Here is a 12,753-nt window from a genome sequence, read left to right as displayed (position 1 = left end):
TTCCCTGATTTCACAGGAACATCTCACAATGACCATGACATTTTTTAAAAATACTATCCTCTTGTTCTCAGCCATCCTAGTTCAGCATTAAGCAATATCCCTGTACAGGATATTGCTTAATCTAAGAACTTTGGTCCCATCCTCACATTCAAGATCCAGGTGTTTATACTGATTGCCGATAAGCCTTCAAGCCAAAGACACCTGAGGCTGAAACAAAATACTACTTTAGAATAAAGATGTTTTCTTTGTTGTTGTTGCTCTATTCTTCTCACCAATATGTTCTTTGACCTTTTGGTATTATAAACATCTTGGTTAGGTGTTTGCTGATCATTACTTTGAACATCTGTCTTACTTTCTTCTACCAATATCCACAGCCTGATATTTGAATTGACCTAAACAAACATAGTGTTGTACTCTCTGGGATTTATTAATGTTTTATTTTTGTTATTGTTTGGATATGAGGTGTCCCCCAAAAGTTTCTGTTAATGCAGGAATATTCAGAGGCAAAATAATGGGATTATGAGAGCTATAACCTAATTGGTCCATCCTAGTTTGAATGGATTGACTGGGTGGTAATTGTAGGCAGGTGGGACTGACTGGACGAAGTTGGTCACTAGGCTCTGTAAGGGTGCATCTTTGCTGTGGCCCCTTTCCACCCCCTGCTCTCTGCTTCCTTGCTGCCATAAAGGGAGAAGCTTCCCTCTGCTGCATCCTTCCCCCACGATGTTCTTCCTGCCTCACCTTGGGCCCAGAGCAATGGAGTCACCCATCTATAGACTGAGACCTCTAAAATTGTAAGCCCCGAACAAACTTTTCCTCCTCTAAATTCTTTTTGTCAAGTGATTTGGTCACAGTAATGAAAAAGCTAACTTTAAAAAAATTATTGTTTATTTAGTGTTAATGCATTACTTACTAGATCCTCAAACATAATTTTTTCCATGGTTTCTCTGTTCTGGAGTTTTACCTTGTTCCTTTCACCTATTACCTGCCATAACATGGTATGACAACCCAATAATGAGTAAACTGGCACTCAATAAATGGGTAATGAGTCTCTAGAATTTTTAAATCACATTTTGGTCTTCTGTTCTTATTCTTTTTCTTCTCAGTAATTAAATGGAAGATTCAAGATTTTAAAAAAGTCACTAATCACTGGGCTTGGGGAGAGTACCTGAAATTCCAGCTACTCAGGAAGCTGAATTAAATGGATCAAAAATTAGGGACCAGCCTGGGGAACTTAGCAAATCCTGCCTCAAATCAAAAGTGCTGGGGATGCAGCTCAGTGGTAGAACACTTGCCTCATATACAGAGAGGCCCTGGTTTCTAATCCCCAGTACTTCCAGGGGGGAAAAAACCCTCCCTACTCTGTTTTTTTCCTCAATACTACTGGTTCTTAAAATTTGGTGGGCATGAGAATTCTTTTTTCATATTATAGACATGCCCAGGATTCATCCTGAATCCAAATGAATCCAAACCACCAATGGCGGGGGGTCAGCAGGGCTGGAGTTGTGCCTCAGTGGCAGAGTGCTTGCCTAGCATATGTGAGGCACTGGGTTCAATCCTCAGCACCACATACAAATAAATAAATAATATAGGTACACCAACAACTAAAAAACATTTTTAAAAAATATCAATGGTAGGGACTGGGCATCTGTATTTTTAAGAGGCTTTGCAGATAATTTCAGGTTATACCAAGATTTAAAAATCACTGCTATTTCTTTTCTCCCTCAGAGAATCAATTACTCTTGTAGCTTCAACTATCACCCTCATGTAAATAACTGCCAAATCTACAGGTCCAGCTCAGATGTTTCTCATAAGCTCCAATTTCACATCTCCCTTGTTGCTGCAAATGCAACAGGTCTAAAACTGGAATTTACAAGTCATTCTTCTACTTCAGGCTTTCCTATTTTTGTTAATGATTCCAGAACATATTTCCATAATTCTTCCAAATAATAAAAAAGTAGTTTATAAATATTGATGAATTATTTCATCACAGAACATAATCCAGGCACATTGAATTTATTTTAAGGAGACAAAGTATCTCCATATATATATTAGAGGTTTGCTGCACTGCATATAATTCTCCACTGTATTAACAAAGCACTAGTTGGGCACCTATAATCCCAGCCGCTCAGGAGGCTGAGGCAGGAGGAGCGTGAGTTCAAAGCCAGCCTCAGCCAAAGCGAGGCACTAAGCAACTCAGTGAGACCCTGTCTCTAAATAAAATACAAAATAGAGCTGGGGATGTGGCTCAGTGGTCAAGTGCCCTCAGTTCAATCCCCAGTACCACCCCCCTACACATACAAAAAAAAGCACTATACATTTAACAAGCACCTAAATATCTGAGGAAGCACTGACACATGCAGCTCAGTGCAGTGGTTCATGCCTGCAATCCCAGTGACTCGGAAGGCTGAAAAGCAAGAGGATCACAAATTCGAGGCCAGCCTGGGAAACTTGAGACCATGTTTCAAAATAAAATAAAAAGGGCGTGGGATGTAGCTCAGTAGTAGAGCACCCTTGGGTTCAATCTCCAGTACCAAGAAAAACAAAGAACTGATATATGAAGCAGGACAATACACTGGGAAAGATCGTTGGGTTGCAACACCCATTTTATCTATATCAGAGTCAAGAATTAATGTATTTTGCTGGCTGTGGTGGTGCACACCTATAATCCCACCAGCTTGAGAGGCTAAGGCAGAAGTATTGCAAGTTCAACCCAGCCTCAGCAACTTAGTGAGGCTCTAAACAAGTTAGAGAGACCTTGGCTCAAAATTAAAAAATAAAAAGGGTTGGGGATGTGGCTCAGTGGTTAAGTGCCCCTGGATTCAATCTCTGGTACCAAAAATTTTTTTTTTAAATTAATGTATTTTAATATCACATAATTCACCTACATACTAACTTTCTCCCACAGATAAATCCTAACTCTTCCCTCTCTATAACTCAGAATCCAAGGCTTGTTGGGAACAATGATATTTACATATATATTAAGGAGAAAGAATTATTCTTTAAACATCCTAATAGAGGAGTAAATCATGAGTAAGCATATTATTAATTCTATTAACCACCAATTAATGTATACCTACATTGAAATTATATACAGTTTTGTTTGTATTTACAAAGATAAATACACAGTAATAAATTCTATTTGTTGCATACAAACAAGTCATTTGTCTTTACAAAGTCAAGAAGTAGAGATCCATCCTTTGATTCACTGCCTGAATGTATCCTGTATATTGGGACAATATACTTTCATAAATCCATTTGTTGTCACTATTCTTGTTGAAAAAAAAACATTAATTATCAGTACACTAGACCTTGCTCATTTAGCCAAAGCATTAGCACTTTGTCAGATAGTAAGCATTGGTTTTTCAAGCAAACAGCTTCCCTTTCTACATTCAAATCATCCAAGATAATGAGTCTGGTTTGGGATTTGGGTTTTGTAGTTATTGTTCTTGTTTTTTACCTGTGGAAGTAGAAAGAATCTTTAGTTTCTCTCAGTAACTCATTCCAATGTTTATCAACCTACCTCTCGAGGAAACTATTCTTTTCAGTGTTAAAAATTTAAATCCCTCACATTGCAACACTTTTCAATCTTTTATTAATGGAGAGGGGAAACTATTCAATGGTCCTTCATGTCCTGAAGATTTTGATCATTTATTTTCCAATGGGAAATAATCTATGTCCTTACACATTCTCTCCAGTTTTCATTTTCCCATCCTTTAATCATTTGCCCTCTAAACTATCTTGTGGTGATGCCCACAAACTCATAAAGAGCTAACCTCTGAAAAATCATAAAAACTGAGGAAAGCTATTTGCTTGAAAAACCAATGCTTATGAATTATTTTGTTTGATTGTCTTTTAACAAATCTCCTAGAAGTGGTCAAAACATTATTCAAACTGTGGGAACATTATCTAATGTCTAGTAAGAATACTCCTCAAAATGAGTCACAAAATGTATACATACGTACGTTTAACTGTCTGCTCTTCACTCATAAACAAACCTATTCTCCTGGTAACTGCCCAGTTCCACAGGTTTACTGCCATTTCTTCAATCTGGACAAACAACAAAATATTGGATTTTAGTTGATGATATATATACCAAAGCATTAGGGGATAGGGAATTGTACTGAAGTCAGCAACTAACTTTGAAATGCATCCAAAAAATTAAGATGGGTTGATGGATAAATGGACAGGTGATAAAGCAAATACAATAAAATGTTTATAACTGTAATAGCTCAGTGGCAGAACTCCTGTCTAGTATGCATGAGGCCCTGAGTTCAATTTCCAGTACCACAAAAAGGAGAAGAAATAAAATGTTTACAACTGTAGAATCTAAGTGTTTGTTAAATAGATGTCCACTGTAAAATTCTTTCTTTTAATTTTGTTTGTTTATTCATTTGCTTTATTTTATTTTATTTTATTTTTGAGATACTAGGGATCAAACCCAGAGCATCAGACAATGCTGTACAACTGAGATAGATCCTCAGCCCTCAGCTCTCTTTTTTGAAAATTTTTATAATAAAATGTTGGAGAAAGAAAAAGATTTCCTTTTGTGATACCAAAAACATTACATACACTGTCATTATATCTATATACATTTTAAATATAGAAGTTATTAAATAAAACACATTAAATTATGGTAGTTATATTAAAGTGGTATGATTACAGATGATTTTTCTCCATTTTTCAAACTTTCTATAAGTTGTTACTTTATGACTTTAAATAATTCTGTATTTTTCCATATTTTATTAGAAAGGATATGGCAAGGGGCTGGGGATGTGGCTCAAGCGGTAGCGTGCTCGCCTGGCATGCGTGCGGCCCGGGTTCGATCCTCAGCACCACATACAAAAAAAACAAAGATGTTGTGTCCACCAATAACTAAATAAATAAATATTAAAATTCTCAAAAAAAAAAAAGAAAGGATATGGCAAATTATGACTATAAGTATTTCATAGTCACAAAATGCATAATTTGTCTAACAAATATGTATTAAGCAATTACGTTGCAGGTTTTGTGTTGTTTATATAAATGTATAATGAGGTCTGGGGCTATAGCTCAGTGGCAGAGTGCTCGCATAGCATGTGTGAGGCACTGGATTCCATCCTTAGCACCACATAAAAATAAATAAAATAAAGGCACTCTATCCATTTACAAATACAAAAAAATAAATAAATAAATATATAATGATAAACACAGCAAATATATGTATCATAAATAAATTATGTGACAAATAGGCTTTCTAGAAAGAAAACAAATTCAAGGCATTTCCAAAACCAAGTAGATCTTTGTGTGAAATAAAAACAGACTCTTGGGCTGGGATTGTGGTTTAGCGGTAGAGCGCTCGCCTAGCACATGCGAGGCCCTGGGTTCGATCCTCAGCACCACATAAAAATGAATAAAATAAAGATATTGTGTCCAACTACAACTAAAAACTAAATAAATAAATAACAGACTCTTGGCACAAAATCTTATAATATCTTTTCACTAACAACTAAGCAAAAGAAGAGATTATAATTTAAAGAGATTTACATACTAAGGAATCCACTATCCAATAAATGAGGTGCACATGCCTATAATCCCAGCTACTCAGGAGTGTTAGCCAGAAGGATTGCAAGTTCAAGTCCAGCCTCAGAAATTTAGTGAGGCCCTAAGCAACTTAGTGAGATCCTGTCTCAAAACAAAACAGAAATGGACTGGGAATGTGGCTCAATGGTTAAGTGCCCCTAGGTTCAATCCCTGGTAGCAAAAGAAAAGAAAACATAGTGATATATTATCATGATTCTGAGTTAGGAAAAATCTTCTTAGACATGACATCAAAAGCACAAGCAATGAAAGAAAAAATAGACAAATTATACTTCATCAAAACTAAAACTTTTTGCTTCAGAGGATGATACCATCAAGAAAGTAAAAAGACTCCACAGAACAGGAGAAAATATTTGCAATGTGTCTTTAGAATACATAAAGATGCTGCTACTCAGACTAAAAAGAAAAATAGCCCAATTTAAAAATTGGAAAATGATCTTAACAGACATTTCTACAAAAAAGATAAGCACATGAAAAGATGTTCAAAGACATCTTAGCCATCGGGGAAATGCAAATCAATCTCACTAAAATACCACCTCATCTCCACTAAGATGTCTACTATCAAATAACAGAAAATACCTGGGCACAGTGGCACAGGCCTAAAACTCCAGCAACTCAGGAAGCTGAGGCAGGAAGTTCACAACTTTGAGGACAGCCTAGGCAACTTAGCAAGACACCCTGTCTCAATATAAAAAAAATAGAAAGGGCTAGTAATATAGTTTAGTGATAAAGTGCCCCTGGGTTCAACCCCCAGTGCCTAATAATAATAATAGCAACTGCTGGTGAAGACGAGAAGAAATTGGTACGCTTGTACACTGTTGATGGGAATGTTAAATATGCACCATTTAGTTGTTCCTCAAAAAATTAAGTAGGCTAGGCACAGTGGCACACACCTGTATTCCCAGCAACTCAGGAGGCTGAGGCAGAAGGAATGCAAGTTCAAGGTCATCCTCAGCAATTTAGCAAGTCCTTCAGCAATTTGATAAGACCCTGTCTCAAAATTAAAAAAAAAAAAATGAAAAGAACTGGGGATGTAGCTCAGTGGTAAAGTTCCCCTGGGTTCAATCCCTAGTGCCAAAAAACAAAATTAAAAGAATAATTACCAAATGATCTATTTCTGGGTATATATCCCTAAGAATTGATAACAAGGACTTGATATTTATACACCTATGTTCATGGCAGCATTATTCACAATAGGCAAAAGGTGGAAGCAACCTAAATGTCCTTTGACAGATGAATGGATAAACAAAACATGGTATATACATACAATGGGATATTATTCACATTAAAAGAAAGAAATTCTGACACATGCTGCAACATAGAGGAATCTTGAGGATATTATGCTAATTGAAATAACCCTGTCACAAAACCACAAACATTATATGATTCCACTTATATGAGGTACCAATAGTAATCAAATTTATTAAGATAAAAAATAGAATGCTGCTTTCCAGGGGATAGGTGGGGAGGGAGAGTTGTTTAAGGACAATGAGTTTTAGTTTTGCAAGATGAAAAGAGTTCGGGAGAATGGTCGTACAACTATACAACAATGGGAAAATACTTAACACTACCGAACTTTACATTTTTACATTTAAAATGATTAAAATGGTAATCTTAAAAAAATACATTTTAGTTGTAGATGGACACAAAATATCTTTGTTTAGTAATTTATTTTTTATGTGGCGCTGAGGCTTGAACCCAGTGCCTCACACCTGCAAGGCAAGCGCTTTACCACTGAGTCATAATGTGTGACTTTAGAATACATAAAGATGCTGCTACTCAGACTAAAAAGAAAAATAGCCCAATTTAAAAATTGGAAAATGATCTTAACAGACATTTAAAATGGTAAATTTTATGTTATGTCTATTTTTCCATGATTAAAAAATCAACAGGGCTGGGGAAGTGGATCAATGGTAGATCACTAGCCTGTCATACACAAGGCCCTGGATTCAATTTCTAGCACTGAAAAAAAAAGTTAGCATAAAAAATAACACAGTGAGATAGCACTTCACACCCACTAGGATGACTATAGTCAAAAAGACATACAAAGCTGGGCACACCTGTAATCCCAGAGGCTCAGGAGGCTGAGACAGGAGGATTGAGAGTTCAAAGTCAGCCTCAGCAAAGGCAAGGCACTAAGCAACTCAGTGAGACCCTGTCTCTAAATAAAATACAAAATACAGCTGGAGATGTGGCTCAGTCACCAAGTGCACCTGAATTCAATACCTGGTACAAAAAAAAAGACATATAATAAAAAATTTCGGCAAGGATATGGAAAAACTGGATCCCTTACACACTGCCAGCGGGAATGGAATCTGATGGTTCTCAAAAGTTTAAAGAGATTAACCACATGATTTAGCAATTTCACACTTAGGTGTACACCAAAGAGAAATAAAAATATAAAAACCTGGGGCTGGGATGTGGCTCAAGCGGTAGCGCGCTCGCCTGGCATGCGTGCGGCCCAGGTTCGATCCTCAGCACCACATACAAACAAAGATGTTGTGTCCGCCAAATACTAAAAAATAAATATTAAAAAATTCTCTCTCTCTCTACCTCTATCTCTCTCACTCTCTCTTTAAAAAAAAATATATAAAAACCTGCAGACAAATACTCAGCGGTAATTCAGCAGTCAAAAGGTAGAAACAATCAAAATGTTCATGAATGAGCAAACAAATAAACAAAATGTTATATATCCATAGAATGTAATATTTTCAATCATAAAAAGTATGCGATATTGAGCCGGCACAGTGGTACACACCTGTAATCCCAGCGGCTTGGGAGGCTGAAGCAGGAGGATCAAAAGTTCAAAGCCAGCCTCAGCAATTTAGTGAGGCCCTAAAAGGAACTCAGTGAAACCCTGTCTCTAAATAAAATACAAAATGGGGCTGGGGATGTGGCTCAGTGGTTGAGTGACCTTGAGTTCAATTCTCCAGTACCAAAAAAAAAATAAGAAAAGTAAGCAATGTTTATACATGCTACAGCATGGATGAACTTTGAAAACATCATTCTAAGTGAAAGAAGTCAGTCACAAAAGACAACATCTCATATGATTCCATTTACATAAAATGTCCAAAATAGGCAAATCCATAGAGATCAAAAAAGTAGATTTAGTGGCTGCCTGGGGGTAGGGGTGAGAAGAGGAAGGGAAAGGGTGTGAGGTTTCCTTTTGGGGTGATGGAAATATTCTAAACCTAACTGTGGCAATTGGTGTACAACTCTATGAAATACCAAAACCCAATGAATTTTACACTTGAGTTATATGGTATGTTAAATATATCTGAATAAAGCTATTATATATGTCTTAGTATTTTACTTTTTATTGATGTATTATGATTATACAAAATAGTGGGATTCACTGTTATATACTGACATATGCACATAATTTGGTCAATTTCATTATCCATTTCCACCCCTTTCCCTCCCCTCACCCCACTTCTGTCCCCCTTCTCTACTCTACTGGTCTCCCTTCTTTTTTCATGAGAATGAGGAATCCTTTTTTATTTTTTCTTCACTACTGGGTGGCTTCCTACTTTGTTGCAAATGGCAAGCAAAAGAACTATTATTTCATGACTATTATGTGCCTAGGACTTGATATATGATATTTTGTTAATTATTTAGGTAGATATTATTAATAATTACATTGTTATTAGGAGGTACGCATTATTATTAACCTTAACAGATGACAAAACTAAAACCTCAAGAGTTTAAATAATAAATATTAAACTTAAGCACATATTTCCTTTGGTTCCTAAAACTATTTTCCCTATGCTTTAGGCTTTAAAATCTAAAAATATATTTCTCTATGTTTAGCAATGGTTAAACAAGAAAAAAATATTTTTACTTGTACCTTAGTTAAAATAATGAATTAACAAAACTTATCATAGTTTACTCCCAGTACCAAAACAAATTTATCATAAAATTATTTTTATACCAACCTGAGCATCCTCTATTTCAGCCATAGACTCCCTGTTGATATTTTCTATGTCCTTGAAGAGTCTATCAATTACCTCAGGTATGCTAGGTGAATTATCTGTTATGGTCAGGTTTTCAACAATTTCTGAAACAACAATGAATGATAAATGTGCTATGAAATCACCACTGGCGAAAAGCAGCAAATCATTTCTAAATTTCCTCCTAGATCTTTGGCCAAATGAATATAGCATGAAGGAACTTAAAATTTTCCTTAGAATACAAATTGGAGATAGGGTATCTTTTAGCTAAAGGTACAAATAAAATTTGTATTCCCTGGGAGTCACTTATTTATAACTTAATCATCATTATTCCCTCTCAAAAAGCAGAATGCATTGACTTCAAAAAAGTAATCTTATTATTAGTAATCTCAAAACCACAAAACAGAAGTTAACAATGTCTTCAAAATAGAAAAAGCAGAAATTCTGAAGGGAGACCTGGATATGTGCCCTGTAAAACTGAAAATACTTATTAATATTTTCAAGCATTAAGCAGACATTAATTTATGCTGGCTTTGAAATCTTGACCTTATTTCATGAGAAAAAAATGACATGCCTAATTAGAGACAACATGAACCAGTTATTGAATCTGTACAAATGATGTCACCATTTTCTAAACAGTCTGAACTCCAGATCCTCCATACAGCTGAATCTTACTAGGCCATGAAATTCCTTAAAAAAATAAGCATGAAGTAGAATCACAATTGATGCCCTACATGTTATCAAAATTGAGGGGTTTTCCCAAACAAATATAACAGAAATTTATATAAACTATGTGTCTCTAATTTCTCGCAACTTTTCTAAGCATCAAACAAAAAGAAATACTATTAACATTCATAAAAAAATAGTATAAAAGCACCTTCCAAAAGATTTTTTTAAGTTGCTAAAACAGATTTTGTGTGTGTGTGTAGGACTGGGGATTGAACCCAGGGCCTTATACGTATAAGACTAGTACTCTCCCACTGAGTTGTATCTCCAAATCCAACAGATTTTATTTTCAGTACTGAGAATTGAATCCAGGGGTGTTCTACCACTGAGCTACATCCGAGTCCATTTTATTTTTTATTTTGAGACAGTTTTGCACTGAATTGCTGAGGCCAGCCTTGAACTTGTGATCCTTGAGTCCACAGCATCCCCAAGTAGCTGGGATTATAGGCATGCACCAACATATCTGGCAAAAAACAGAATTTTTAACCTGATAGACTAAAGAATAAATCAATCACATTTTTCCCCCTGCTGGGAATAGTGGTGAACATCTGTAATCCCAGCAACTTGGGAGGCTGAGGCAGGAGAATCACAAGTTCAAGGCCAGCCTCAGCAATTTAGAAAGGTCTAAGCAACTTAGTGAGACCTTGTCTTAAAATAAAAATAAAATGGATTGAGGAGGGTCTGGGATGTAGCTCAGTGGTAGAGTGCCTGCCTAGCATGTATGAGATCCTGAGTTCTATCCCCAGTATACACCAAAAAAGGAGAGGCTAGGGATATAGCTCATTGATAAAGCACCCCTGGGTTCAATCTCCAATACCAAAAAAATTGTTTTTCAATTAAATGTCAGAAAATAGATTAAATGTCAGAAAATAGTCTGGTATAGTGGCATAAGCCTGTGATTCCAGCAACTTGGGAAACTGAGGCAAATTTGAGGTCAGCCTGGCAACTTAAAGAGACCCTGTTTCAAAATTAAAAGGGCTGGGGATATAGCTCAGTGGTAAAACACCCTGGGTTTAATCCCCAGTATAAAAAAAAGAAAGAAAGAAAAGAAAATAGATTCATCTAAAGACTTCACAAAGTAAAGTATGTTCAAATGTACTCAAAAAAATTTTTTTAGAAGTGCATGGATGCGGGGCTGGGGTTATGGCTCAGAAGTAGAGTGCTCAGAAGTAGTATTCATTAATAAATAAATAAAATAAAGGTATTGTGTCCAATTACAACTAAAAAATGAATATTAAAAAAAAAAAGAAGTGCATGGATGCTTGGGCTGGGGTTGTGGCTCAGTGGTAGAGCACTTGCCTAGCATGTGTGAGGCACTGGGTTTGATTCTCAGCACCACTATCAACAAATAAAAATAAAGATCCATTGACAACTAAAAAATGATAATTCAAAAAAAAAAGAAGTGCATGGATGCTTTAGTACCTATTGAATGAACAAAGATATTAGGGAAAATATACCACACAAGGTGATAAGATATGTATGGAAAAGAAAAAACTCCTATCTTCCTTTTCTCCATAAATTACTTAGTGGAAAGACTAGTATAAAATATCTTGGAGTGTTAGAGCACTTGTTAGCATTTTAAAGGCCATGAGTCGGATTGCCAGCACTGAAAAAAAAAAAAATCTTGTCTCTTCCGGGATCAGGTAAGTTTACATTGAGGTGAGAGGCATGTATTATAGACCTTGCTGAAAATATTGATAAAAGGATCAGGGTGGCTTTTATTTTTTATTTTTATTTATTTCTATTTTTTAGTTATAGATAGACACAATACTTTATTTTTATTTTATTTTTATTGGTGCTGAGGATCCAACCCAGTGCCTTACATGTGCCAGACAAGTGCTCTACCACTGAGCTACAACCCCAGCCCCAGGGTGGCTTTTAAAATGAAGTTTTTAAAAATCCAAATGTTGTCTTAAAACAGAGATTTTGGGAAAAAAATCGGTGTTGGGGACCAAACTTATGGCCTTGAGCACACTAGGCAAGCACTCTGCCACTGAACTAAATCCCAGTCCCATATCACATATACTATGCAAATGCTCTACCATTGAGTGACATCCTCAGCCCCAACCCAATATAAATTTTTAATTTGAGTTCCTTTTTTAAAAAATCCTAAGATGTTATTGTAGAATACCAATTATAATTCCTTGTTAGAGTATATAATACTATAAAGACATTAATTTTGATTTGTGAATGTTCTCTTAAGTGGTTAATGTTTTATACAACTCAATTTTGTCAAAATAATTCTGGTCCTTTCAAAATACATTTTCAATGTCATTCAGTAGAGCAACTTGATTGACACTAGCTGAGGCAATAACAGTGCAGCAGTCTTTTAAGATAAAATGGAGTCAGAAAAGCTGGGTAGATAATAGAGATCACATAGTTGAATAAGAGCTGCACTATGAAAGAGCAATTTGCTTCTGAGAGAAGCTCAGAAAGAGCTTCTATAAATGCAGTCTACTCCTGAGATATGAAGACAACATGCTGTATTAAGCTTACA

At 35.8% G+C, this 12,753-nt stretch overlaps 1 protein-coding gene across 1 annotated transcript in view; it reads right to left on the bottom strand.

The window, feature by feature from the left end:
• Positions 1-12,753, bottom strand: part of Tex11 (testis expressed 11) — a 299,055-nt gene that overhangs the window by 260,600 nt on the left and 25,702 nt on the right. Inside the window, exons 2-4 of the mRNA XM_027935840.2 lie at positions 11,150-11,202; positions 9,516-9,637; positions 3,966-4,050 (exon numbers count right to left, since the gene is read on the bottom strand). Of these exons, the coding sequence (XP_027791641.2) occupies positions 3,966-4,050; positions 9,516-9,637; positions 11,150-11,202 (260 nt within the window). The remainder of the gene's footprint in view (positions 1-3,965; positions 4,051-9,515; positions 9,638-11,149; positions 11,203-12,753) is intronic.

This window comes from Marmota flaviventris, chromosome X, assembly GCF_047511675.1.
Source record: "Marmota flaviventris isolate mMarFla1 chromosome X, mMarFla1.hap1, whole genome shotgun sequence".
Taxonomy (NCBI): domain Eukaryota; kingdom Metazoa; phylum Chordata; class Mammalia; order Rodentia; family Sciuridae; genus Marmota; species Marmota flaviventris.
Note: the sequence above shows the minus strand (reverse complement) of the source record. Positions and strands in the feature narration are given on the sequence as shown.